General features: G+C 43.0%; 1 protein-coding gene across 3 annotated transcripts in view; it reads right to left on the bottom strand.

Moving 5' to 3' along the window:
- The window catches only part of COMMD1 (copper metabolism domain containing 1), a 70,357-nt gene extending 44,234 nt beyond the window's left edge, over window positions 1-26,123 (bottom strand). For all 3 annotated transcript variants that reach the window (XM_042893713.1, XM_042893721.1, XM_042893730.1), the window contains exons 1-2: window positions 26,020-26,123; window positions 6,931-7,212 (exon numbers count right to left, since the gene is read on the bottom strand). In XM_042893713.1, coding sequence (XP_042749647.1) covers window positions 6,931-7,212; window positions 26,020-26,037 — 300 coding nt within the window. In that variant the 5' untranslated portion in view covers window positions 26,038-26,123. The remainder of the gene's footprint in view (window positions 1-6,930; window positions 7,213-26,019) is intronic.
- Window positions 26,124-27,321: the final 1,198 nt, after the last annotated feature.

The raw sequence follows: 27,321 nt of genomic DNA, 5'->3' as shown, positions 1-27,321 counted from the left end.
GATGAAGCAGTGGACTGCAGAGAGTACCATGCAGAGGATTAAGGAAATAATCAAGTTAAGTAAGCCAACTGTGCTCCAGTTTTCTCCTGTGCCGAGTGACCCATTGCCCTTTATGGTTTTTATTTGCTTTTCTCTGTACTGTGTTATGTAACTGTTCCCTCCAGCTCATGAATTTCCAAGGTGAACAAAAGCTCAAGTGATTACATTTGTCCTGGTGGCAAAAGGTGATTTTTTCATTTACTGGGTTTTGTATTTTTAATCACATAAAAAAGCCTGTTGCAGTTAAGTCTGTCGATTCAGACTCCGCACTTCCCACTTCTGGCAGGCACAAAGGTTCCAATAACGTTCATATCTACAAAGATTAAAACAGAAAGAGGCTGGAAAGAAGAAATGGTTTGGTGGTTGCTCTTCCTTCCCTTTTGCAGGCCACACCGCCCTTATTCTGCAGTGATGGAGTCTAGAGCTGTTTTTTACCTCAAGAAGCGTCTCCTCACCCACACTGCTGTCCTACAAAAGGAGGGCTGTCTTACCAGAATGTGTTCTACTGCAAGGACTGCAAGTCCACTGTCTGAAGTTATTTTCACCAATAGTTATGAAGCAGCCTGACCTGAAGCACTTACACCTCAAATCCAGGGACAAGAGCCAAGGCAGACACAGTGCCTCCTCCCTATAGCACGAGCTTACCCACGACATCTTCTCAACTTCATCTTTCAGTGGTGAAAGCCATTGCTACAAATGACCACAGCCTGTGCAGACCATTGTCTTTCACAGACTTGTGCTTACAAAAGTAAGCCAACAGATCTTCAGTAGTATTCAATCTATAATCCTGGCACGGTAATGAGATTTATAGAAGATTTATCAGTTTGGGAGGCAACAGCTGGGAGAGAATTGCCCTTCCCACCCTAAGTGAAGATGAGGATCATGAACACCTGCAGAACTTGAACATGTGTAAGTCTATGGGTCCCAATGAGATGCATCCCAGAGTCCTGATGGAATTGGCTGATGTAGTCACCAAGCTACTGTCAGTTATATTTAAAAAGTTATGGCAGTCAGATGAAATCCTTTATGACTGGAAAAAAGGCAACGTCACACCCATTTTAAAGAAGGGTAGAAAGAACGACACAGAGAACTACTGACCTGTCAGACTCACCTCTGTGCCAGAGAACACCATGAATCAGATCTTCCGGAAAGCTACGCTAAGGCACAGGGAAGACAGGAAGGTGACATGGGATAACCAGCATGGCTTCATCAGGACAAAGTCCTGCCTGACCAATCTTGTCACTTTATGATGGTGTAACTGCATCAATGGACAAGGGAAGAGCCACTGATGTCATCTATCTGCACTTCAGTAAGGCCTTTGACATGGTCCCGCATAACATTCTCTCTCCAAATAGAAAAATACGGATTTGATGGGTAGACTGTTCAGTGAAAAAGGAACTGATTGCAACATTGTACCCAGAGAGTGGTGATCAATGGCCCAATGTCCAGATGGAAATTAGTGACAAGTGACGTTCCTCAGGGGTCAGTATCAGTGCTCTTGCATTATAAATGACATGGACAGTGGGGTTGAGTGCACTGTCAGCAAGTCTGTGGTGACACCAAGCTACATGGTGCAGTCAACACACCCAAGGGACAGGATACCATTAAGACAGACCTAGACAGGCTGCAGCAGTGGGCCCCGATGAACCCTGCGAGGTTAAATAAAACCAAGCGCAAGGTCTTGCAATTGGGTCAGACCAATCCTCAGTATCAGTACAAACTAGGGGATATAAGGATAGAGCACAGCCCTGCCAAAAAGAACTTGGGGATACTGGTGGATGGCATGTGGACATGAATCAGCAATGTTACTCCTGCAGTCCAGAAAGCCAACTGTACCCTGGGCTGCATCCAAAGCAGCATGGCAAGCTGGGCAACTAAGGTGATCCTGCCCCTCTATTCTGCAAGGTGAGACCTCACCTGGAGTAATGCATCCAGATGTGGAGTTCTCAGTACAGAAAAGATGTGGACCTGTTTGAACATGTCCAGAAGAGGGCTGCAAAAATGATTCTAGGGATGGAACACCTCCCCCTCTACGAGGACTGGCTGAGAGCTGGGGCTGTGCAGCCTGGAGAAGAGAAGGCTCCGGGGAGACCTGAGGACAGCCTTTCAGTATCTAAAGGGAGGCTATAAGAAGCAAGGGGACAGACACTTCAGCAGAGTCTATTGTGACAGGACAAGGGGAAATGGATTCAAACTAGAAGAGGGGACATTAAATTGGCTATAAGAAGATTTTTATACTACCGGCGCAAGCTGCCCAGAGAGGTGGTGGATGCTCATCCTTGAAAACATCCACTGTCAGGCTGGACAGGGCTCTGAGGTGTCCCTGTTCATTGCAAGGCAACTGGACTAGATTGCCTTTATAGGTCCTCTCCAACTCAAAAGATTCTATGATGCTGTGAAGCTAAACAGCAGGATTTTGGTTACACTGTGAAAGCATATTCAGTTTTAATATTTGCAAATGTGTGCGAATTCAGCTCATCGTATGTATGCCTGTTGGACAGCTGATGGAAGTTTTCATCGAAACTTCTGTAGAATATACGTAATTAACAAGTCAGAAATGACACCAAAACAATTTCATTCTTCCTCAAAACAGCAAAAGTAGTAAAGATTCAGTCATACAAACTAAAAGTCAATCGAATTCCAGGCTTCAGAGTATAATCTCTTGACCTTCAGAATTCTAATCGCATTTCACTTTCCACGTACAGCACATGACATTACAAGTTCTCTAATTTACTCTGAGTTATCAGGATCTGGACCCAGCCACAAGCAGGCATTGTGATGTGACAAACCTCAGGTAAACCACAAGCTGACAGTTCTTTTCAGCACCTCACAAACACTTGTACTGGTAAAGGGTTAGTTATCTGTTAAGTCTGTTTATCAGAAAATACTTATCTCACTAGTGAGAATTTAGTGTAACAAAATTATCATTAGATCTTCTATTCATCAAAATCTGTTATTAACGTTTGTCTGTTTTGTATGAGGATTATAGGCTCGTTTTATACAAGGATTTCAGTCTTCAGAAAAACGATATGGTATGTGAGGCTGCTCTTTACCATTAATTTTGAATGAAATTATTCTGATTTCATAGTATGCTGCAGCATTTAGTATTTGCTCTGTGGTAGTAATCGCTATCAGTACTCACATTAACTACGTTTTATGATACCTGTGTCAGGTGGATACAAGCATTTTAAAACCAGAAAAGAAGAAATATACAATGCTTTGGGGAAAAGAGAAGTTTTGCAAATCCCCAAGTCAGTATTTGAGATGAAATTATTGATGAAGTACTGACAAAAAAGGCCATAATCCTGATGCTGTTTCCTTAAGTCTTTATAGAAAGAATCCTGCAGTCGAATCCCTGATTTCATGCGAAGGGAAGCACAAAAAATACTCTGTAGAGCTCATGATTGTCAGGAAAGCATCAGCAGAGCAGTTCCAGCAACTGATACACATCATCTCAGTCAGTGCCAGCCCTGCTGAGCTGCACAGGTAAGCGACACATGACATCATGAGTGACAATTTCTGGGTAAAATATTCCTAATCATTTCCAATTGCACACGGCCAACAAAAAAAGTCTGCCAGCAAGTCAGGCTAGCAGGAGGGAGACAAGAAAAAGAACGTGACAAAGCTTGTAAAAAAAGTTTCAATATCTCTTACTACCACAGTGTGGTACATCAGTGTGTTTCTTTTTTTCCTGTTAATATTGACAAGGTCAGATATAAATCTGTAACTGGAAAAAGAGCTTCCTGATGGGAAAGACATGAAGAGAGTGGCTCTCCTTGTTCACCTCTCCAGCCCTCCCCACACATATGCATCCTGCTGAAATTTCACACACAAAAACAGAGAACAAGATTGAAAGGACACAAAGTGGGCAGGGAGATATAGATGGTTTTAAAAGTAAACAAGGTACAGAAGACTGGAACCATTCTGAAAAAAAAAAGAAGAAAACAAAACAGACGGGCTGTTAAAAAGAAAGAATGGAATGGACTGGCAGCAACGAGCATAGAATATCACTTATTGTTAATGCAAAATGAAAGCTAAAGTGCAACTACTTAAGGCTTCTCTTAGTCATATTGTCAAAGAAGAAAGGCTTTTAAGGCAGAGCAATCATCATGGCTAGCTTGTTCATCTCCTTTAACCGGGATGTACAATGCATACACCAGCAGCATCAAGGAGACTTTAAATGTCACTGTAAAATATTTACTGGAGAAGTGTTTTAAAAGCACTAAGAGTTTTTAAAAGGGGCTCATTCTTCTAAAGGATGGCAAAAATTAATTCATTCAAGTTGTAATGAACTCTCAAAACCAGAAACAGCTTTGCTCCATTAGAAAACATAATACTGAACATACTTCACTCAGAGGGTGGTGATGCACTGGAACAGGCTGCCCAAGGAGGTTGTGGATGCCCCATCCCTGGATGTGGCTCTGGGCAGCCTGGTCTGGTGACCCTGCACATGGCGGGGGGGTTGAAACTAGATGATCTTTACGAACCTTTTCAGCCCAGGCCATTCTATGATACCACACATAAACTTGGCCTATTTATGAACCAGATACTTGAAATTCCCCTTTTCTAGCCATATTAAGCCTTGCATATAAACTCTTCCTTCCCATCATAGAAGAATTGATCAATGACAATTCAGAGGTGTAAGAAAGTGGTTATGTAAGTGGGACCTAAGCCCAATCCAGACAGAGACACTGAGAAGAATCAGAGTGACTTCAAACGCTGGGAAGGCATAGCTCCTACAGAGGATTTCTTTCCTTCTGTTATAACATAAAATATTCATGTTAATTCGCTGCACATCAGTGCAGTTGTATACTCCCCTGCTTTCAAACATTCAAAGGAAAACTGCCTATTCTCTTGAAACAGTCAGCTTTCTTCTACGGATTCATATCTTCACTATTCACCACATCAAATCTATGACTGACAGTTTTTACCTTTCAGAAATGCCACTCTCTCTGTTTCAGAAAGATATTAGCATATGTACTTTTGATGTGCTACAAAACTGGCTTTTTAGAACTGATATAAGTGTGCTAATGATCTAGTAGAAATACATAAAAAGGCTATAAAAGCTGATGAAGAGTTTCAAGTTGATGGGCCGGATCCAGCATGCAAGAACAACCTGCTCATCCTCCAATAGCAGTCTCTGCTTCCACCTTCCCAGGAGTCCCCAGATACGTGGGGGAGAGGCTGAGAGCTGGATGAAGCAATCTCACAAGCTGATTACTACTGTTTGGTCCCAAAGGTCCTACAACTCCCCTGCCCCAGCCCATCATACAAGGGTGCATTCTTCTGAAAGCTTTTCAGCTGGGAACTGATTTAATCCAAAGCTGAAGACTATGTGAGACAGCAGCTTCTTAAACATAAGTTTTGACTCAAGTGGTGATAACAGTAATTATCCCACAATTATTTCTGTAAATACAGTCTCTTACTACCCTTTTTGCACCAGACATCAGGCTTGCTGACAGCTCACTGCTGCACTGTCCTCAGCAAAGATGTTACCCATTACATCCCCTCCTTGGTACATTTGAAATGACACCACGCTGCTAAATTAGTTCATTCTGGTTTTGCTGCAGTGTTCTTTGTTACAAGAAATGACTGGCTCGGAAGTATCTATTCTTGATTCATCTTCACATCCCCTTTATCTCTCTGCACAGGGTGAGACAATTACAAATGTACTTACTGATTGATGTTACTGTAAAAATACATTACTGGGGAAAAACAGCTTCTGAATAGGAGTCTCTAACTACATAAGTCCCTTATGGTATACAGTGATGGTTCTGAGTTGAGTGGAGTTTTTTGTTTGTTTTTAAACAACACAGGTATTCTGAGTTTGCTCATTAATTAATTCTGATGTACTTACTATAATCTTTTTTTCCTCTTCCATTGGAATGGAGGGCAAAAAAAATAAAGGGAAGAAAAGCAGACTAAAGAAGTACCTTCAACAATACATACTGCCTTACTTGTACTTTCATTCTAGCCTTGGTATGGTCAGACAGTTCCAGTAAAACCAGTGAGTCTGCACAGGTACAGTCCACATCCTGTAAGCTACCAAAATATTACACAGCCCAAAGGAAACTCGGTGTTAACTGTGAGCATCAAAACCCAAGAATGCCCACAGTATGGCTTGCACTGGCTACTGGTAAGAAGTGAGTTTTAAGATAATGCCCTGCAAAGGAAAAATATAGCAAACTGAAAAATACAGGAATCTGCCTACAGGATCTGCCAGGAAAAGAAATTTGTAAAGGGGAAGCCATGCCTTCAGATGTTGGTTACAAAGATGAAAAAGAAATGCAGAGTTCAACACTGATGGAGCAACATATCTTTTTCCGGCAGTTAAGACCAGATCATGTAATACAACCAGTAATAAAGATCTACTTGTTAGATGAAAATGGGCAGCAACTAAAATAAAGGGGAGTCTTCCCCCTCCCTTGTCTAAAAAGTGAAGATGCTCAACCATTTTTGGCATGTGAATTCTTTTCAGCTTCCACTTGGCGGGCATTATCCAATTTTAGTATTTGATTAGTTTTGTTGTTTATTTTTAAAGCATTACCAACTGACTTTGACTTTGCAGCACATGGAATACAATTTTATTAATCATAAATTTAAATACAAATTTAATATAATTGCTAACATGATTAATTTTATATTTGACTTTTGTGTTCTCATATTTTCCAAGCTGAAAGTAAGGAGAGCTCTAAGCATAAGTACAATGATAAGCAAACACTGCATTCACCACACAGGTGTCCAAAGATGAAACAAGTTCAAGAACATTAAGGGCCCAATAGTGAGAAATCTACTGAATTGATTTGGAGGCAGAGAATTCAGCAACAGGCAAAATATCTCATCCCAAACATAACTAAGTTAGGTTAACATACTTCACAAAATAAAGCTTACCTGACCGTTTTTCCCCAGTTCCATTTCAACTATTGCAACTGGAGTATTTATCTGATCAACATGTCTTGACTGTGACTTCAGATCCACTCTCCAGTTCATGTTTTTCAAGACGTTATCCCAGCGGCTTTGATTTACCAGGCTCTCATGGATCCTCACTCGGTGGTTTTTCCAAAATTTGGCAATGACCGCAGCTTGATCCGACGTGATGCCGCCTTGCTTTTTTGTTTGGGCAGTGAGAAAAGCTTCCAGCTGATTCAAATCCATATCAGCTGAAGCAATTGACTGTAGGGAAAACAGGAGAAGAGAAAGGGAAAAGCTTGCTTACAAGTACTCTTTAAAATTCTAAGCTGAAGGTTGTATCTTTAGGGCTTTACAAATGCATTTTTGAAGGATAGCAGAGGCAAGTCTCAGTCACGGAAATAACAACTTCCATTAGAACTCATTTTGCAAGCGCCTACGCTACTTAACCCAGACTCCTGCCTCAGGACAGCTGGATCTCTTACAATGAGGAGAAAACTGGGAATTCCTTCGGATATGAAGCACACGGTAGCAAGAACGTTTTCACTGCAAGCTCAGCCATATTCTTCAGTGTGCCCTAGGGATACCAACTGGTCTGTACTGGGTGGCTGGGGCAGACATCTGGGGTGATACTGCTGTCCTGATGGCCTGTTAAACAGGAAGGCACAGGCATGCCTTCGGCCAAGGTTGGGACAAACTAGGAGAAACCCCAGCTCATTACGATATTCACAATTTTTCCACCAATGTTTCTAAGGCTGATAATTCTATATAGCCTTAAGTTAGCATTGCTTAACTGGCAGTGGTTGCTAAATACAGCTTTGAAGAGAAGAGAAGACAGGATGTGAAGGGAGGAAACTGTGGTTAAGTTTTCTCACTGTCATTTCAAGCAGACACTTGTTTCATACTCACACAAAATGGACGTGACTCATCTTTAACAAACATGCTGCCTCCAAGCACGCATGGATACAGAGCACAACAAGGAGATACAAGGCTAAAAATCTTGGGACTTGTATCAATTTAATTTTCCTTGATGCTGTATTCCTGCTGTTGTACTCCCTAGGTTACCAGTAAGGTACAAAGCCCTTGGTCTGAAATGCTCCTGGTTTAACACAGGACCACTAAATACCTTACAAGGGATGCCTGCAAGATATCTTGCACTGAATTGCAAGGGACCCACAGGGATCACCAAGTCCAACCCCCACCTCCAAACTGCACCACCCAAACCCAAAGTCTGAGAGCAGTGTCCCAGTGCTCCAAGTCCTGCCAGCTCATGCTGTGACCATCGCCCTCTGGGGCAGAACCTTTCCCTAAGCTCTCCGCAGCACAGCTCCATGCTGTTCCCTCCACACAGCAGAGCTCAGCGCTGCCCTCCGCTCCCTGTGAGGAGCTGCAGCCACCATCAGGTCTCCCCTCAGCTCCTCTGCTCTGCACTGAGCAAACCCGGGGGGCCTCAGGCACTCTGCATAGACCCTTCCTCATCTCTGTAGCACTCTGCAGAATCCAGCACTTGCTATCATTGAACTTCATACAGTTGACCGATTGCCCAGCCCTCTAATTGGTCTAGATCTCTCTGCAGGGCTTCCCTCCCCTTAAGGGAATCAACAACTCTTCTCAATTTAGTATCATCAACACAGTTGCTCAAAACCCCTTCTAGTCCTACATCCAAGTCATTCATAAAAACACTGAAGTGCCCCTACAACAGAGCCCTGCAGAACCCCAGCAGTGAGCAGCCACCAGCATGGTGTAACCCCATTTAATGTAACCCATCAGCCAGCTGCTCACCCATCGCACAATGGTTTTGCCAAGCTGTATGCCAGGCATTTCGTCCAGAAGAACACTGCGAGAAACAGCACAAAAGCTTTGCTGAAATCCAAAGAGATTACATCAACTGGCTTCCCCAGTCAGTGAGATGGGTAACCTTGCCACAAAAGGAGATTAAGTTGGTTAAAGAAGACTTTTCCCCTTGTGAACCTATGCTGGCTGCAACCAGTGACTGCACTGTCTTTCAGGTGTTTTTCAGCAACTCCCAGAATAATCTTCAGCACTTTCCAAGCAAAACAAAATATACCGGCACCTTTTAAAGCTGCTGTTCAAAACGAGGCCTAGCATGGAGGCAAGACCTGCATAGTGATGAGCAAAGTGCCAATCTCACTCCCAAAGCCTCCCAGTAGCAAGGAGGTGACTGTAGCAGCCAGCCAACAGAGCACAAAGCACACAACCCTCATCACATCAGGACAGTCTGAAACACAACAGCAGATTAAAAACAAGAAGAAGCCCCGAACAAAGAGCTCGCACATCATGCAAGTGGCACAGAACAGCAGCAGGAGGTTTGCTGCTTGGAAGCAACTGAAGCCAACAATAACACACACTTATCTCCAGCAGATACACCACATCCTTTTTACTGTGAGTTTATTCAAGAGAAAAGCAAATCAAAAGCAATCAAAAGCAAATCCTCCTCCAAAACACAACACACACCTTGTGATCTGCAACAGAGTTCAGCCTTTTAATCACCCAGCATAAGATCCGCCTCCTGAACCTGGGGTACTGTTTAATTTAAGAGGGAAGCTCTGCCTTCCCAAAGTTGCAAGATGCAGCAGCTGCCATCTGTTACACAATTAAGAAAATAAACAGCTACCTGTACTTGAAACAACTGCTCTGTTCTATCATGATTCCAGCTTAATCAGAGCATCTGGCAATTTATTTTAAAATGTGACGTGTCTAACATACCATTCTGTGTATTTCAATTCACTGTATCTGCATATTGACTGCTTTTATCATGAGGATATTTATCTGGAGGAACATTAAAAGCTAATGATCCTGTAAGTGGAAAAAAAGCTTTTTTTTTTTTGCTTTTTTTTTTTTTCTGTTTTAAAGGAACCATTTAGAATCGCATAGCTTTCATGCATATTTTCCTGAAGAGGCCTGCCTATGAACAGCAGTGTGAAATACAAAGGCTGCTCCAAAAGTAATGCCTGCTATGATATGACATGGGTGATACGGCAGCAGAGGTTGAACCTTCCCACCAATACTACATTTTGGTGCTGTGTGACTGATGGCCAGTCTCAGCAGAGGGCCAGTCTGCCACAGCAGCATCTGATAGGAGAGTGCACACGAAGCAAAAGGATGGAACTGAATTCCTCCATGTGCAAACAATGGCACCCAGAGACATTCATTGCTGAACATTTACAGAGATGAAACAGTGGATATGAGCACAGTGTGGTGGTAGGTGGTGCTTTTCAGCAGTGCTGACAACGGGTCACCTCCACTGCTGCAGATCTGTACAGGAGTGGCATGCAGGCTCTCATTCATCGCTTGGGAAAATGCATTGCTGATGGTGGTGACTGTGTTGGAAAAACAGTGTTTTGTAGCTGAGAATTTGCTCTATCAAATAGTGTTATCATGCTTTTTGTAGCTGTTTTAGTTTCCATGGAAATAAATAGGAGCCTGTACTTTCAGAGCAACCTACATATTTTGTTACAATATTTTTCATATTACTGTGTGTGTGCATAGACCTGTTGTGTGTTCTGACACCAGCTTTCCTTTATATAAATATTCCATGCAGGTTACAGGAGCGAGGAGAGGAATGAGGTGAATAAACAACCCTAAAGCCCAGCACCTTCTGTAAGCCAAGTCAAGCCTAAGATCAGCCTGAGATTCAGTCTCCCCTCAGCTGCGCAGAAAATTCAGCCGTGCAAAAAATGCCTTCTGTTTTATTCCTGCACAGAAACCAACACTAGCATGTTCTCTGCACTGAATGAAACAAAGATGTCATGAATTAACAGTGAACCAAATAACCAGGTCATTCTTGTGTGCTTGATTTTACAGCTTTTGAATATTTCACGTATATAACTTGTGGAACTTTTTCCCCAAGTTTTATCACCTCTATGACAAGGAAAACACAGCAAGATTTCTAGCAACATTTTGCTAAGCTGGTAGAAAAGTAACAAACCACACGAAGTTCCTTATTTTGACACATTATATAAATCTGACTTCTAAGCGCAGCTAACAGAGGAAGCTTACAATCAAGCTTGCAGTTTTAAGCATAAAGATGACAGAAAATATAAGTAGGGCTTGTGCAGGACAGTGAAACTTGCCTGTTTGGCAAAGATCATCCAGAGACTGGGAGTCAAGATTCTCTGTGTCTTACACTTAAAACTTCCATACATTCATATAGAAAATACATACTATATATACACACTTGCTACTTGGTTGTAGTAGCCACGTGTCACAATTAGCAGCCATTTAGATTGTTTTCTCACAGACAGGAGCACACACGTACAGACTGTTTGCTATTACAGATGTAAGAGACACAGCTCCGAAACCATAGCTGTATTGTGATGGAACATATATCAGATAGCATATGCTTCAAATAACACACCAACACAGTCCACTGTTCAGAACAGAATCTCTCGGTTTGCAATCAAGATTACTATCTAAAAGTTCATTTTAAAATAAACGAAAATTATAGTAACTGGAAAAGAATACAAACAACGAGTTGTACTTCAGTGTAACCGCACAAAGACATGACTGAAGACATCTTCTTTGATATTCCACAACAAAGCCATCAGCTATAAAGGTTTTCAAGAAACTAAACAGCAGCAACTCATTTTAATATTCTTCTTCATCCTAACTGGGAAACATTTCATAATGAGACAGGAAACCAGATATGAGCTACAAAGAATGACAGAACAATTAAGCTCTTTGCTGGCCTTCCATCTCTTGCTCTGTACAAAGACTTACACAGCTCGTTCTTTAAACAAGCACAGTTGTATTCTGTTACCCAAATGAATGTTGACAGTTAATTTTTTTTATATATAACTTGAAGAAATGTTTTAATTTAACTTGGCTAAAAATTACAGTTCAGTTAAATTCTGGATAGTATTACAAATTCTTTCCATTATTTTTAACAATGCTCCCTTATTGCATAGTCAGAATATCAAGTTACAGAAAAATACACCCGATTGATATTTCTAAGGATTTATTTAAAGTTAAAGCGTGAGCTGTTCTTCTGTGTTTACAACTAAGGACAGATAAAACCCATCTGATTACAGGTCTTCCTTTCATGCTTTTCAGCACTTGAGCTTAGAATCACAGAGGTTGGAAAAGACCACTATGATCACCAAGCCCAACCCCAGCCCATCCCCACCATGTCCACTGACACGTCTCTCAGTGCCACATCTCCACTGTTCTTGAACACCTCCCTGCACGGTGACTCCATCACCTCCCTGGGCAGCTCTGCCTCTGCCTCTCTGCTCTTTTGGAGAAGAAACGTTTCCTAACATCCAACCCAAACCTCCCTTAGCACAACTCAATGCCATTCCCTCTTGTCCTGTCACTGTTACCTGGATAAGAGACCCCCACATTGCTACAATCTCTTCTCAGGGAGTTGTAGGGAGTGATGAGGTTCTCCCTGTATATCCTCTGCTGTAGACTGAACAATCCCCGTTCCCTCACCCGCTCCCCAGAAGACCTTCTCAGCCTTGTTGCCCTTCTCTGTACACACAAGAATGAGCACTGAACATGACCGGGACAGCCAGCAGCTGTTGTCTGGTCCCACTGCAGTGATGAAGGGCGTTTCACCCTCTGAGAACAACGGTGCACAGATTTCAGCATCATCACTGAAAATGCCTCAGGAATTCAAGGTGTGGAAACCGCTTTATCCACCAGCTCCTGCAGCTGAATTACTTCCAGCACTGGTTCAAGAGGGATATATCACACTACTGCCAGTCACTTAATCCAGATAAGCCTTAGAGTGCAGGATCTACCACAGCCCCACCTCAATCACACACCAAGGACTATGGCACGGAGGGAAAGAACTTACGTAGGATCCAGTTCCTGTTTGTACTGCTATCACAAGTCATTTACTACTTCAACACACAAATCATCAACTAACAAAGAGCAGGAAGGTTTTCTAGGAATACATAGCTGCTCTTTGTCAGCAAGTAATTCCATTTACATTATTACCGCAATTCATTGAAGTGACTAAGGCACCATAAAGCCTGTTTTCACAAGTAGAGTCTTTAAAATTAAAATTAAAATTCTCCTTGTGTTGTACATCCTGAGATTTGATATAACATGCATTTTTTCCTGGGAAGCATGGCTTAGGAGCATCATACAAGGAGCAACTGACTACAGCTTTTTTGCAGAGGCTGGGTAGGTGCATTTAAGCAACAAGAAACAGATGTGGCCATGCTGCCTTCTCCTTGGATTCATCTTCAGTAGAAACCCATTATCTCTTAGAATATAACTCAGCCAATAAAAACAAGACTTCAAATACTATTTCCTTAATGGGACAATATTTGATAACATTGGGATCTTTTGTATTTGCTTAATTAGATCCATTAGACATATGCCTTGGTACACAGAACAGGAAAACAAACTTAAAATCATTATCTCTTCTGAGAAACAGAGCTGGACAGGCACGCAATGCTAGAGGGAAACAACAACTGGTAAAATCCACTGGGGAAAAAAACCCAAAACACTTCATTTCCAGAAATAAAACATTACTTGTCAGTGACAGTGGAAGAGCTGGCTGTGTCAGTATATGTAGGCTTTTATTCCAGATGACCCTCAAAACTGCTGCTAGCCTGCAGCATGCAGAGAACACAAGCTCAGACAGAGGACAGAGAGCTCAGTGCCGGTCTCCACACTAATGAAATCACCTCTGCAGGCTCTGCTAGGTGGGGGTGAGAGGCTATTGCTGCATCAGTTAATGCTGCCATTTGGATGCTCTTTGAAATGCAAGCTTGAAAACTGCTCAGATACTTGGGGCGCATGTACGTGGTGGGGGACTGGCTGCAGGCAGGAATAAATGTAGAGCAGCTCTGAGACTTGCCTGGCCAAAAGACATTGATCACCCAGAGCCAGTTCCAAGCATTGTAGGGCTCCTGTGCATTTTTTTTCCCAGTTAACATCTTTTAAAAAATACTTCATTGCAGATGGGGCAAATGCAGGTTGCCTCTGCTGCATGCAGCTTTGGGAAGTGCAGCTTCTTCCCCTATGTTTAACAAAAAAAAAAAAAAAGAAAAAGAAAAGATCGCCATGAGAGCAGCAGGAACAAAAATGCCCTCAGCATCAGCATCTTGAGGTTGCAATTGCATGCGTGGGTCTTAAAGACACCAAACTACTTGTGAAGGCCAGCTAGTCAATGTTCTACGGCAAACAGCAGCTTCAAACAGGACTACAAGGGCATCTCTGCAGCCTTGTGGTTTCTGGACCCTCCCTCCTAAGCATGCTAACCAACGTCTCTCCCAATGGCTGCAGATACAATCAGTCCCACAGTAGATGAGCTGTTCATACAGCATTTCCTGGAGGGTAGGCTGTGTCCCACCAATGCTATTTATTAGTGTCTCAGAGCTCTCCTAACAATTAGAATTAAGACAAAATCAGATGCAACAGCCTGCTCACATGCATTTGAAACACTGATCTTACAAAAATGTTCACCCCAACCTGCTCACCCCAACAAATTTATAATTTGGAAATCCTAAATGACCTTAACAATACTTCTTAATCAAAGTACAAAGATCTTCATTAAAATCTTAGAGTGTTCACCTAATCCATGGGGATGGTCTTTTATTCAAGTTCCACACTGCATTCAGTATTACTTCAGTTTATGTTTTATTGAGCTGTAATGCAGCTGCAGTGGGGATTAAACTGTTGGCTCACAGAAAAGAGATGTCAATCAATGTGCATGCTGTAATACATTTTATTGATAAGCCTGCAGTTTAAAATTTTCTCCAGTATGTAACAGATCATCTTAAACGTCATTCTAACCTGTAGAGCCTTTGGAGTCATTGCCAAGGAGACACTAACCAGGTCAGTGGGCATCCAGTGGATGTGTCAATATTTCCAGGTTTGGGTTACTCTGACTTCTGCTAAGCTTCCTGCTTGGATAGGACTTAGAACACACAGTGCTGAGTACATTACATGACTGCTACTGCAGATCACAAAAAAACAAAAACAAAAACAAAAACATGCATGGTGAAGTTTCAGGCAAAATTACATCCTTCCTGCATTTCTAATCTTATTAAGCTTGATTTCACACAGACTTGTCCAGTGGATTGTTTCCATGCTCCTCTATGCAATGTTCTCTGCTAAAATCACTTTCTCACTTGAAGTCCAAAAACAATTTCTGCAAGGGAGTTTATATGCAGCTCTTTTTGTTCACCTGAATGCAAAAGAGATCCTAGTATTTGTTTTTAAAAGCTGGTGAAGTTACCAGATTTTTTTTCTCCTGCCTGCCTGCCTTTACCATCAGAGCATGCGTCTGCCAGAAACAACAGTTTGGACACAATTCCCCAGCACATCACTTCCTAAAATAATTTGCAGGTGGTGTCATTTTTCTGTGGCACAAAGGCTCATCTGATGACAAAGGAGGACGAAAGGCCGATTAAAACAGATAGCCACCACGTGAACCACAACCAGAGCCCTTCTCCTATGGTCAGATAGCACTTCCTGCAAATCTACAGCACCAAGCACAAAAAAAAAAGCACTCCCCCACCTCATTCCATCCTAAAAACCATCTCCAGCAGAAGGAAAACTGAGAATAATGGGGATTATTCTGTCTGGCCTTTCTGAAAGGCTCTGTGCTTACAGAACAAGAATGAAAGAACAGAACAAGCTCAACCACTGACAGTCACAGCTACACCTCCTGAGTACTCAGATTATGAATAGATTACAAAAGCTTGGATTCTCAGCACTAAGCATTAAAAAAAAAAAAAAAGAAGTGCTGTCCCTTTCCTGAGTAATAGTTTCCAAATTACCTACATTATTTAAAATAGAAAGAGGAAGAGATGCATAAGAAGAGGCAATGGAAAGCACTTCTCAGAAAGCACAGACAGGCACTGGACAGCATGCAAAAAGAGGTGAGAAATAAAAAAAAAATAAGGAAGTATTCTCTTAATAGCAGACATGCTTGCATCTATGAGGTTCATATACAAGGATTTAAAATACAAATTAATTGTCCATTTGGCCTTTACTCAAATGAAACATATTTTTTAAAAAGTCTTTTCATACAAGCTTTTCTCCCCTCGAGTCAAATTCATCGCTACGGTTTAGAAAACATTTTGCCACACGGGGTGGAGGCAAAGAAATGTTACTTTTCCAGTCCTTCTTAAGCATGCAGCTATGCTACAGACAAGTTTGACAGGTTCAACCTTTTTCAAATGAACACGCATGCACACATGCCCCCTGAGATAGCTGCAGTAGAGACAAGCTACCTTCTGTAACAGCCTGTGAATCTTTGCAGGTTAAGTTATTCAGCCTAAAATGGTTTCTTCGTCATTCCTCCCAAAGGAGCCAGATTCAGAAATAAGAACTTTCAACAAATGGAAGCCATTTAATGCAGCACTGCTAAGGAAAGAGAGGAAAAGGAAAGAGAAATCCAGATAGAACAGAACAAATACCAGATGGCAATACAAAGAAACTTGAGGGAAAGAATTAAAGAAAGGAGAGAAACAGACAAAGTGACAGCCCCAGAATTGGTGGCATGACCTGGCCTGCTCTGAAGAGAGCATGTGATTGTGATTTTTTCCTCCTCCTTCCTCTTGCAATACAGTAAATGAGAACGGTGTTTATCAGGTTTCTACAATCACTCTGGGAAAATTACCTGCTGTTGTGGACTATTGCTTCACATTTAATCTCATTTCACTTAGGAGAGTTAAAAACAGAAGTCAGATCAGCTTATATTTTGAGGGCATGCAGAAAAAAAGTTACAGCCTTACCCTGAATGCAGAAGGGGAGAGACACCAGCCAAGCTTACTGTAGTGCTGTGCAGGCAGCGTTCTTGTAAGCACATCAGGCCATGGACTAACTTGCTTTATAATGAGCCAAGCGCAGAAAACAGAATTCACATCATGAATTCATCTTGATTTTTGCCGACTGTACCTCGATTGTTTGCACCTTAAAGTTTCATTAACTTTGCTAATTTCCACAGTAACATTTGTAGATTAGCTTCCTGTATAGTAAGGCATAGGTACCCCAGCAGCAAACCACATGAAATATTTAAATCACGCACTTGAATCATATCACATCTTGCCATATATTGTGATTTGCAGCCAATTTCTGACTCAAGGCTCTGCTTTCCTTCCTTTCACAGCACTATTGTATGTTATCTGCCGTATCACATTCTGAGCAATAGGTGGAGTTGAGTTTTCCTACCTGGGAGAACAGTTCCTGTAGACATAAATCAGGCAACACTGCCTCTGCCAGGATCTGGGAGCAAACAGCTGGAAACCACTGCAGCCAACTCTAACTCCGCAGATATGTTTAATAGCATCAGAGAGATCAGCATGTAAAGGAGACAAGTTTACAGACTACACAGCTTGAAGGGATACAGAAGCAAGAGTGTTTTACCATCTGGTCATTCGTCACTATTTTGACAAATCATGTTACACACTGACATCTGACAGTGAGAGGTAAGCTTCCAGTCTCAGTGTACCAGACGGCAGGTCTTCCTCTCAGCACGTCCTGAAGAAACTGGCTGATGTTGTTGCCAAGCCACTCTCCATCATATCTGAAAAGTCACAGCTGTCAGGTGAAGTCTCCAGTGACTGGAAAAAGGCAAACATCACTCCCACTTTGAAGGAAGGGAGAAAGGAAGACTGAGGGAACTATAGTGAGCCTCATGTCTGTGCTTGTGAAAATCATGGAGCAGATCCTCCTGGAAGCTGTGATGTTTAGGCACATGCAAGCTGAGGAGGTGATTTGAGACAGCCAGCACAGCTTCACCAAGAGCAGATTGTTGGCTCACCGATCTGGAAAACTTCTATGATGGAGTGATGATGGAAGGGCAACTGATGCCATCAGCCCGGACACATGCATGGCCTTTGACATGGTCATGCACCGCATGCTTATTTCTAAATTGGATAGATAGGGATAGGAAGGCCAGACTATTCAGAGGATGAAGAAATGGTCAAAAACAGGTTGTGGTCAATGGCTCCATGTCCAGTTGAAGGTCAGTCACAAGTGGGGTCCCGCAGGGGTCCAGCTTGGGCCTTGTGCCCTTTAACATCTTTATCAATGACACACAGTGGGATCGAGTGCACCCTCAGGATCTTGCTGATGACACCAAACTGAGTAGTGTACTTAGAAACACAGAACCATTAAAGTTGGAAAAGACTACTGAGACCATCAAGTCTAACCACCAACCCATCATCACCATGCCCACTAAACCGTATCCCCAGGTGCCACATACCCACATTCCCTGAACGTTCAGTCTCCCTGCAAATGTATTGATTCCACAAGAAAGAATAGATTTCATTAGTCATTAATTCCTTGGATTCAGAACATGACTCTACATGCCCTTCCTAACTGGAATGCGTACAATCATTTATCAAAAGCAGCAGTTTCCAACCACAGTGATGTTTCTTAGAAGTTATTTGAGGGAAATAGCAGGCCTTTCAAAGCAGCACTGTATTTAGCAGAGAGAAATCACAGTAAGTTACACAACCAGGGGGACTTGTACAGGCTTGAAAAGTAGGTTCACATGAACCAGAAGTGGTTCAAGTAGGCCAAGTGCAGCATTTTGCACTTGGATTGGGAGCAATTCCAGCTAAGTGTGCATTAGGAGAAGAACTCCTTGAGAGCAGTCTGGTGGAGGTTGGGGATCCTGGGGGATGAAAAGCTGGACGTGAGGCAGCAGTGCGTTCATCACCCAGAATACAAATTGCATTCTGGTCTGCATCAACAAAGCAGTGGCAGCAGGGACATGGAGGGGATTGTCCCCCTCTGCTCTGTTCCTGTGAAGCCCCATCTGGAGTAAAGCACCCAGGGCTGTAGCCTCCAGCATAAGATGTGGAGCGCTGGAATGGGTCCAGAGGAGGATCCTCAGAGGGCTGGAGCACCTCTCCTATAAAGAAAGACTGAGGGAGTTGGGCTTGTTCAGCCTGGAGAGTGATCCCAGCAGACCCCATTGCATATTTCCAGTATTTGCAGAGAACTTATAATCAAGAGGGAGCCTAACTTTTTACATAGTCTGATACTGATAGGACAGAGGGGAAATGGTTTTAGACTAAAAAAGGGGGAGATTTAGGTTAGATGTTAGGGAAAGTTTTTCCATCAGAAGGCAGTGAGGCCTTGGCACTGCTGCAAAGAGATCTGTGGGTGCCCCATCTCTGGACATAGATACTCAAGGCCTGGTTGGATGGGCCCTGGGCAGCCTGAGCGTGTGGGGGGCAATCAGTTCACAACAGGGGTTCGGGCTGGGTGGGCTTTAAGGTCCCTTTCAACCCATGCCATTCCACATATGATTCTGAGTACAAAGTGGGTTTTCTTCCTGTCAGCTTAGTGAAACAAAATTATGTTCCCCAAACCACAAGCAGTCATCCTAGTTGCTAAAAGCAGAGCCATTATGAGGGCAAGAGAGCAGTAAGCCAAACTCTGCACTGTGGGAACTGTTCTGTATGGGTCCTGTTCCCACCATGGTGCTGGAAACCACCACCAGTGCCTGGAAGCAAAGGCCAGGCTGGAATGGCTCAGCAGGAATCACTCCTCACTTTCCCATGAGGACTTAAATACTATGTGCTGTACACAAAATGTTCTTAGAACTGAATCTAATACGTATTTTCAGAAAAAGTTAAAGACTTACTGAAACAGGCAAAATATCAAAGTGTTCTCCAATCAAATCACACTAAATATTTATGACTGCTTTCATTAGCCCAGAGGGAATTCTCCATTTCAATGAAACTAGATCAAGTCACCTCTTGGTAGAGCTAGCCAAGCAATCAAGTTTTCCAGTCCATCAGCTTTCCACTGCTGTGCCTCCACAGACCACTTGCACTGCCCTTGAGAGCAGGACGTGCACAGCAGAGGTTTCCAGAGCTCACAAATACATACCTCAGTTAGAACTGCTGGCACTCTGCAACACTTAGCTCTGTGTTTCACTGCCACAGGCTCCAACAGTGAGACTCAGATGTTCTAAGATAGCGCATGTCACCAAAAAGCTCATGTTCAAAGTTCAAGTCGCCCCTTCTCCCATGGCTGTTAGTCAAACAGGGGCTACCTTATATTAATAAGTTCCTTATAGTTTGTCCACTTGAGCTAGAAAATTTCTCCAGTACTTACGTTTCATTACAGGCTGTTTAGATATTTCCATGACGTCATAAAAACAATCCAGTAAACAAGAGCACTTCTGCTAAGCAATGAGTGACCAGCATCCTTCTAGCCTTGCTCTCAGCAAGCCACAGCCAGATCCGTTGCTTTCTCTTCACCTTGTAGGCATAGCAAACAGAAGCACATGTGGCACACATGCAGCCACATGTCACGCAAGAGGAGAGATGTCCAGAAACCCATTTGGGCATTCCTTCTGGCTCCTTATAGCTCTTCAGCTGTGACATGCAGTATAACAGCCTCTAGCTTCAGGGAGCCATCAGGAAAGCACAAGTCTGGCTACACAGGGATGTCATACTGGAAAGAAAAAAGCACGCAGTGCAAACACAAGGGGTGCCCTGTGCAGAAGTAAACAGCATAAAAGAGCAATAGATTCTTAATCTCAAAGCCTAAGACTGATGGGTTTGCGTGTTGCAAGAGGACAGGTTTAGACTAGATATATGGAAGACTTTTCTCCCCAGAGGTTGGTGAGGCCCTGGCACTGCTGCCCAGAGCTGTGGTGCCCCATCCCTGGAGGTGCCCAAGGCCAGGCTGGACGGGCCCTGGGCAGCCTGAGCTGGTGGGGGGCAGCCCTGCCCACGGCAGCAGTTAGAACTGGATGGATTTCAAGGTTCCTTCCAACCCAACCCATCCTATGATCCTAGAAAAACCAAACCTGTCACTCAGGTGTGTTAGTAGGGCACTAATTTCTGACCTCTCTCCTTTCTCATTTCTGCCTCTATGCAGACATGGACACGTGCACACACCATACATTTCACCATCTATGAGATTTATGCCACACTACCAAGATGTGTGGTTTCTTAATTCTGTAGAAAAAGGACGTTATACACAGTTTGTTTTGAGAAAAAAAAAAAAAAAAAAAAGCTAAAGTGAGGCTTAATAAAGAAATACTGAAGAAATCACAACTACTTCAAATATATAAATATTTGCACAGTGTTTGAAGATGCAAAACTAAAGAGTATTTATACAAACAGTACACCAATTACACTTGAACCAGAAATGGCAAAAAGAGCATGAATGAATCACACATCAGACACGACAGTCTGAAGAGAGACAGCGGAGTCACATGCAAAAAAGACTCAGAGTAAACACATCTGTTGCTCTCCTGCCTTTTACCAAGATTCTACTTCAGTGCCTGCATGTATCCTAAAAGCACATTTCACAATCCTGACATCAGTTTATGGAAACCGCAAAGCATGGAAACTACCCACCAAGCTGAGTTAGGAATCTTTTGGCAGAGATACAGATACGTATTGACAAGAAAAAGAATTTAACCTTATTTGGAAAAACCAGGAATTGACTCTAACTATACTTGCACTGCAATTATTGCTGCTAGAACTGAGAGAAGCTTTCCAACGTACATTAACATCCTAAATGAGAGAATTATGAAATATATTCTTCACAATTGAGGTCTTCCAGTTTCCAGTCTGATATGACATTAGAAGTATTTGATAAGTATGTGGAGAAAAAGTTACTGTGTTGAAAGTATTTAGCATTATTTATAATGATTAAGAAACAAAACAACTAAGTGAAATATTTGAAATGCTTAAGGCTTTCTCTTTAAGGAAGTCACTCATTTCACCTTGTCCTGAAGATGAAGCTCGTCTGGGGATGAATTTGAGGCCTCTTCAGTAAGCTGTAACCAAACCTTCCACCAAAGGAGGAGCTCACACAGAGCACAGAAAGATGTGTTTTGGTTATGCTGAAATTCATTAGTCCAGCCTGGCTGCTTTCCATTGGCCTTAGCAAGAGCCTAATCTGACCGAAGACTAAAGAGTTGGATCTTGCTTTTGAAGTTCATTGCTACAAATTAAATGCTTCTACTTTTCTTAATTAGTGTTTGTCAAACACGTGCTTTTTATAATATATCTGAAAAGGGGAAGACTCCCTTAGGATTCACATGTAGTTCTCTGCCTTTATTTCAATAACACTTATGCTCCATTTCCTATTCCCAAAAGAATGGTGGAAATGCTGAAGAAGATAATGAAGTCACTGCCATCTTTCCAGTTCCAGTTGTTTTCTAAACTATTAGTTGCCTTTCTACTATAATTCAGGCCATGAAAAGGGGGAAAAAAACGTAAGTTGTCTCTTTTTCCCCTCTGTTTGATACATTAATAAGAACTAAAAGAAAACCAATCAAATATCCATGTGGTAATTGAGGAAAAACAGACTTATTTTGAGCAATGCAAAGCTTAGCACACCTATTAGATCAACAATGCAAGTTTGCCTCCTCCTTTTAATTTACCACTTGGCCATAGATAAGACCTCGATAACTCAAAAGGTGGGCCCATGTAAACCTACTGAGGCTCAACAAAGCAAAGTGCAGGGTTTTGCAGTTGGGTCAGAGTCATCACAGATGCATATACAGACTGGGAGAACTCCTGGAGTGTAGCCTTATAAACATGAGAAATCAACTTTCTCTTTACAAGGATAGATAGCGATAGGACACGGGTGAATGGCTTTAAACTAAAGGAAGGAAGATATAGATTAGATGTCAGGGGAAGTTTTTCACTAAGAGGGTGGTGATGGAACAGGTTGCCCAGGGAGGTTTTATATGCCTCACTCCTGGAGGTGTGCAAGGCCAGGCTGGATGGGGCCCTGGGCAACCTGCTCTAGTACTTCACCTAGTGGTTGGCAACCCTACTTACAGCGGGGGGTGGAACTTGATGATCCTAGAGGTCTCTTCCAACATGAGCCATTCTATAGATCTATGAAGATGACACATAAATGAAATAGGTCAAGTAAACCATTAAATATGAAGTACATGATTTCCAGTGACATTGCACATTTATGCTATATCAGTACTTCACAGTCCCAAATGAAATGAGTCTAGGATTGGTCTCATAAGGAGGCGATCTTTCACCCTGTCTCGAACCTTGAGTTGTGGAAAATACTACTGCTTAAGTGAACCATGCTATACCAGAGACCTTGTTTCTGCCTGCTCTCAGTAACTGCAGTCATCACTGCACAGCAGCAGGAGCACCACAAAGGTTATTATTCCCAGGTGGAAAGGAGAATTGCTGCCTACCCTACTTTGTCTGAATGACAGCCCAATTTGTAGAAGTCTGCTCACACTACAGATTTCATCACCTCAGCATCCTCTAGCACCCAGCAAAAGCATTGCCATCTAAGTGTCTCTTCAGCAATTAAAATAGTAATGGAAACAGAATGTGAAAGGCTTAAGCTTAATAAACCATTGAGTTTTACAATCAGAAAAACTGAAAATGATGACTACTAAAAGAAATCCAGAATGATGAGAGCATACTGCTCTTATTAACTGGCACATACGAGCAGACAATTGCTGCTCCAGGCAGTGAAGCACCACACTACTACTTTAAGTGTTCTCCAGCTGTCTAACAGCCTGCAGCCAGCCCTCCTCACCCATTCCTTCTTTCAAAGAACTTCTCTCCACTTCAGTGTTCTTCCTGCAACTGGCAGCTGCACCAGCCCTGATCTGAACTGACTACATACACACAAACTGAAAGCAAAAATAACAAACATGGGAGGAACCCTAAAAAGAGCAAACATTTTTGTCACTGTAGTATAGTAGATGGCATTTAAAGTAAGCATTCAGCTCTCTACTATTCTATGATGATGCTGAAATTTAAAAAGAAAGAGATAACATTAGGCATAAAGAACAGAAAATGAAGGGGTAGCCAAGCTGTATTCAGACTAGTGAGCTATGTAATAGGGGTGCTTTACTCAATTAAAAAACTAAACAAAATAAAAAAGCCTATGGTTGTTACTGAGCTGTCCCAGGCAAGCAGCAGTTTAGTTCATCGTTTTCCCATGCATGTCCAGTTACAACACAGTAAATATATCTTCCTCCCCTCACAAAATTCTATGCTAAGTTATTGTTAGCACATTTTAGCCTAGCCCAATAACAAATGAAGTAGTCCAAAATAAGCACAGCCATAACAATGAAAGGTTTGAAACTATGTACCAAGCTAATGTGGGTAGAATGTATCTGATATGGACAGAAGACTTGCTGATACTATTTCACAGGTTAACTGTTCACTTTCATAAAAGCTGATAAGAATAAGCATATCCAATGATCTCTGTTAGCAGATGCAGGCACAACAGCGATTCTAACCATCAGAAAACAAGCCATCTTTTGCATCAACTTTCCCAAACTGTTTTATCTCAGCCTTTGCACTGAGGCTGCTCTGCCTCTGAGCCATGCAGGAGCTTAGACTTGCATGGTAACTGCAAAGCATTCAATAAAAGGAGCCCGTGAGCAACCCAGGTATTTGAAGGTTTGTAACTTACTGAGAGAAGGAAAAACAACAGCGACAGCTTTCTTGACACATTACAAGAGGCAAGAAGGTTGGTTTTTTTTTTTTTCCCTGCCACCAATGGCTGCCAGAAGAAATCCTGAAGAAGATACAAAGGCCTCTTTTTCCACAGTGAGTAAATTCTGAGTGAGTAAATTTTACACCTATATTTCTGCTCTGACTTGTCACATGAGGGCAGTCTCTTTTATGAAGGCCAGTAGCTTCAAGGTGGGGCTTGAATAAACTGAATGCTAGTAGCACCACAGAGCCACACAGGTAAGGTACCATCTCCTCCTGTTTGAATAGCAGTGAGATGAAATACTATGGTCACCAGAAAAGCTGGTACAAGTGTCAGGCAGTTGCTCGTGAAAACAAGAGAAGGAAGAGGGCTAGAGACTGTTATTCACGTGCACATAGTATGGAAGCATTTCATATGTCACATCTCAAACACTGGGTTGTCACATGTTCCTTATGTACAGTTTAATATTTTACCAGCAGCATACTGGTGTAGTTGTTACAGATGGTAATGCGCTCAGTGAAAATACATATTGATAATCGAATATAACAACATATTTAGACTCCTTGTGCTGACTTTGGGCTCATTTAGGCAACGTACAATTCTGAAGCACAGCCGGAGCCACGACAACTCCAGCACCACAACCAGCACGCACAGTAATCCCAGTAGCCTGCTGCCACCAAAAGGAGAAGAGCAGAATTACTGCAGATGGAAAGGCGTAACTTCTATTACCACAGGACCTAACTCAGCAAATTCAACTGCCATAAGGAAGAGACAAATTCGGTATTTTCATCAAGGTGAGGTCTTTGAAAGCCAAAAGCTGGGAGAACCTCCAGGAGCTGATCTTCCCCAGTTTCTCAATGCTTTGAAGTCTGATGGGGTAGGAGGCTGGGAAATACACAACTGAAATGCTGCAAGTCTCCAAGGCCAGCCCTCCAGAGCTTTGTTCTACCTCCTAGGAAGCACCACACAAGGAATTACATTTCTCAAAAAAGTTCACATGATGTGAAAGCAGTACAGTAACATGACTGTTCCATGAAATAAATTGGGCACCTTAGAAAGGGATCAAATGATCGTAAACGTTCTGCAGAAAACTACACAGTTCTACGGAAGAAATGGATCATTAAGACAGCTTTTATAAATAAATCAGGAGTATACAAAGATCTGGGGGGGGTAGGAGGGGGCAATTAAATACTTGTTGCTGCAGTAAATTCTATGGCCTCTATTTTACCTCCCTGCTTTCCTCGTGCTCCAGAAATTACCAAGCTTTGCACATATGGAATGTGGGAGGGCACGTGGAAGCCCTTTACCTTCACCAAGCCCTGATACAATGAAGTGGTTGATTTACCATACTGACTTCTGATTACTACTTGGAGGACACTGAGTACCACGGAATTAAATATTCACAAGGGCAATGCAACTTTCTGCCTCTAACCACGAACCGACAGCACACGGATATAACAGAGAAAAAACTCATCATCCCATCTAACGTAGGTGCTCACACCCCTACAAGGTCAGCAAAAGTCGTAAGACAGGGAGTCTTTTCCACACTGGCAATACAAAGGACCTCGGCCCTCCCTTCTGGCTGCTCGACACCGCACCCGGGTGTTAATGACGCCCAGCCAGGGCTGCGCTCCCCCTCATGGCCCCGCCCGCCCGCCCGCCCGCTGCTACCTGCAGCAGGCCGCCCATCTTGGCGCGCAAGGCGCGGAACTCCTCCGGCGCCGCCTCGGGGTAGAGCTGCCCGCGCAGCAGCTCCTCCGTGATGTCGGCCTTGCCGTAGTAGGCGGCCTGCGCGATGCCGCCCAGCAGCGCGCTCAGCGCCTTGCTGCCATCGGCCGCCGGCGGCTGCTGCTCGGCCGCCGCCATGTTGGAGGGGCGGCCCGCGCCTCAGTCCCCGCCTCGGGAAGGGATGCCGCCGCACCGCCTCACTGGGCGCCACCCGGGTGGGACGGGCCTGGGCGCTGGGTCGCTGGGATAGGAAGCGTGTTTTGAAGCTTTAAAGCGGCTGCAGACGCAGGAGATGAACCTCGGTCAGATGGACTGTTCTGCGGGCACCCAGTTCCTGCTTCTGACCAAAATGCCAAAAACCCTTGGAAGGCAGCGTATGAACCAAAACAGAGTTCGTATTTAGCCTTCGAGAATGAGATACTAAATGAATTCATGACTTAAGAACTCAGTGTCTGCCTTCCATACTTAAGAGGGCCTGCTCAGAGCATGCAAAGCAATGGCCATGCTGCCTAAATCAGCACGTTTACTACTGCAAAGTAGAAAAAAAAAGTGGAAGCAATGATTCGTGTTAAGCGCCTTCCAGCAGCTCTGTGCATTTAAGTTGTGTATGCCTTATCTGAACAGGCAAGCAGAAAAAATACAACTCCCCAGATTGAGCCTCCACTGATTTTTGAGTGCAGAAACTGGTTGGGATAAAAGGAAGCTGGGAAGGCAGAAGAAAGAGAAGAGCAGGCAACATAAGCTGCCTGAACTGCAGAACTGCTATGCATGGCCCCGTATCACTAGCTACAGGCAACAGTTCACACAAGGATGGCTCAACCCCTCAGAACATCTCCTTGCAATCTCATCCTAGGAAGAAGCAGCTTGCTGGGGTGATGATCTGGTACAGCCTTGAACAGCATACTGCTCATGAGCCAGAGTAACCGCACAAGGGACAGCTGCAACCCAGACAGGGAATCAGGGACCCTGGTCACTTTACACAACAGCCTTTTGCTGCTCAGAACTGCTATAATCACTTTCACACCTCTTCTGGGCAGTAGCAACAACTTCTGGCTATAAAGATGTGGAGAAAGGGATACATTGCCTACAGATTTCTCCAGAACAACCAGAAATGTGTGTTTTTTCCTAAGGAAAAAGAATGTTCCTGATACTGCCTAAAATATAAAAGCAATTCACTTACTCCTGCTGACTCTTGGAGTTTCAGACTATCTTCTTTCTTCTGCAGAGGACTGAGTCTGTATTAAG

The sequence above is a fragment of the Lagopus leucura genome, unplaced genomic scaffold (assembly GCF_019238085.1).
Source record: "Lagopus leucura isolate 7727_CA_CO unplaced genomic scaffold, USGS_WTPT01 Super-Scaffold_73, whole genome shotgun sequence".
Classification (NCBI taxonomy): Eukaryota; Metazoa; Chordata; class Aves; order Galliformes; family Phasianidae; genus Lagopus; species Lagopus leucura.
The sequence above is the reverse complement of the archived record's forward strand: the minus strand, read 5'-3'. Positions and strand labels throughout refer to the sequence as shown.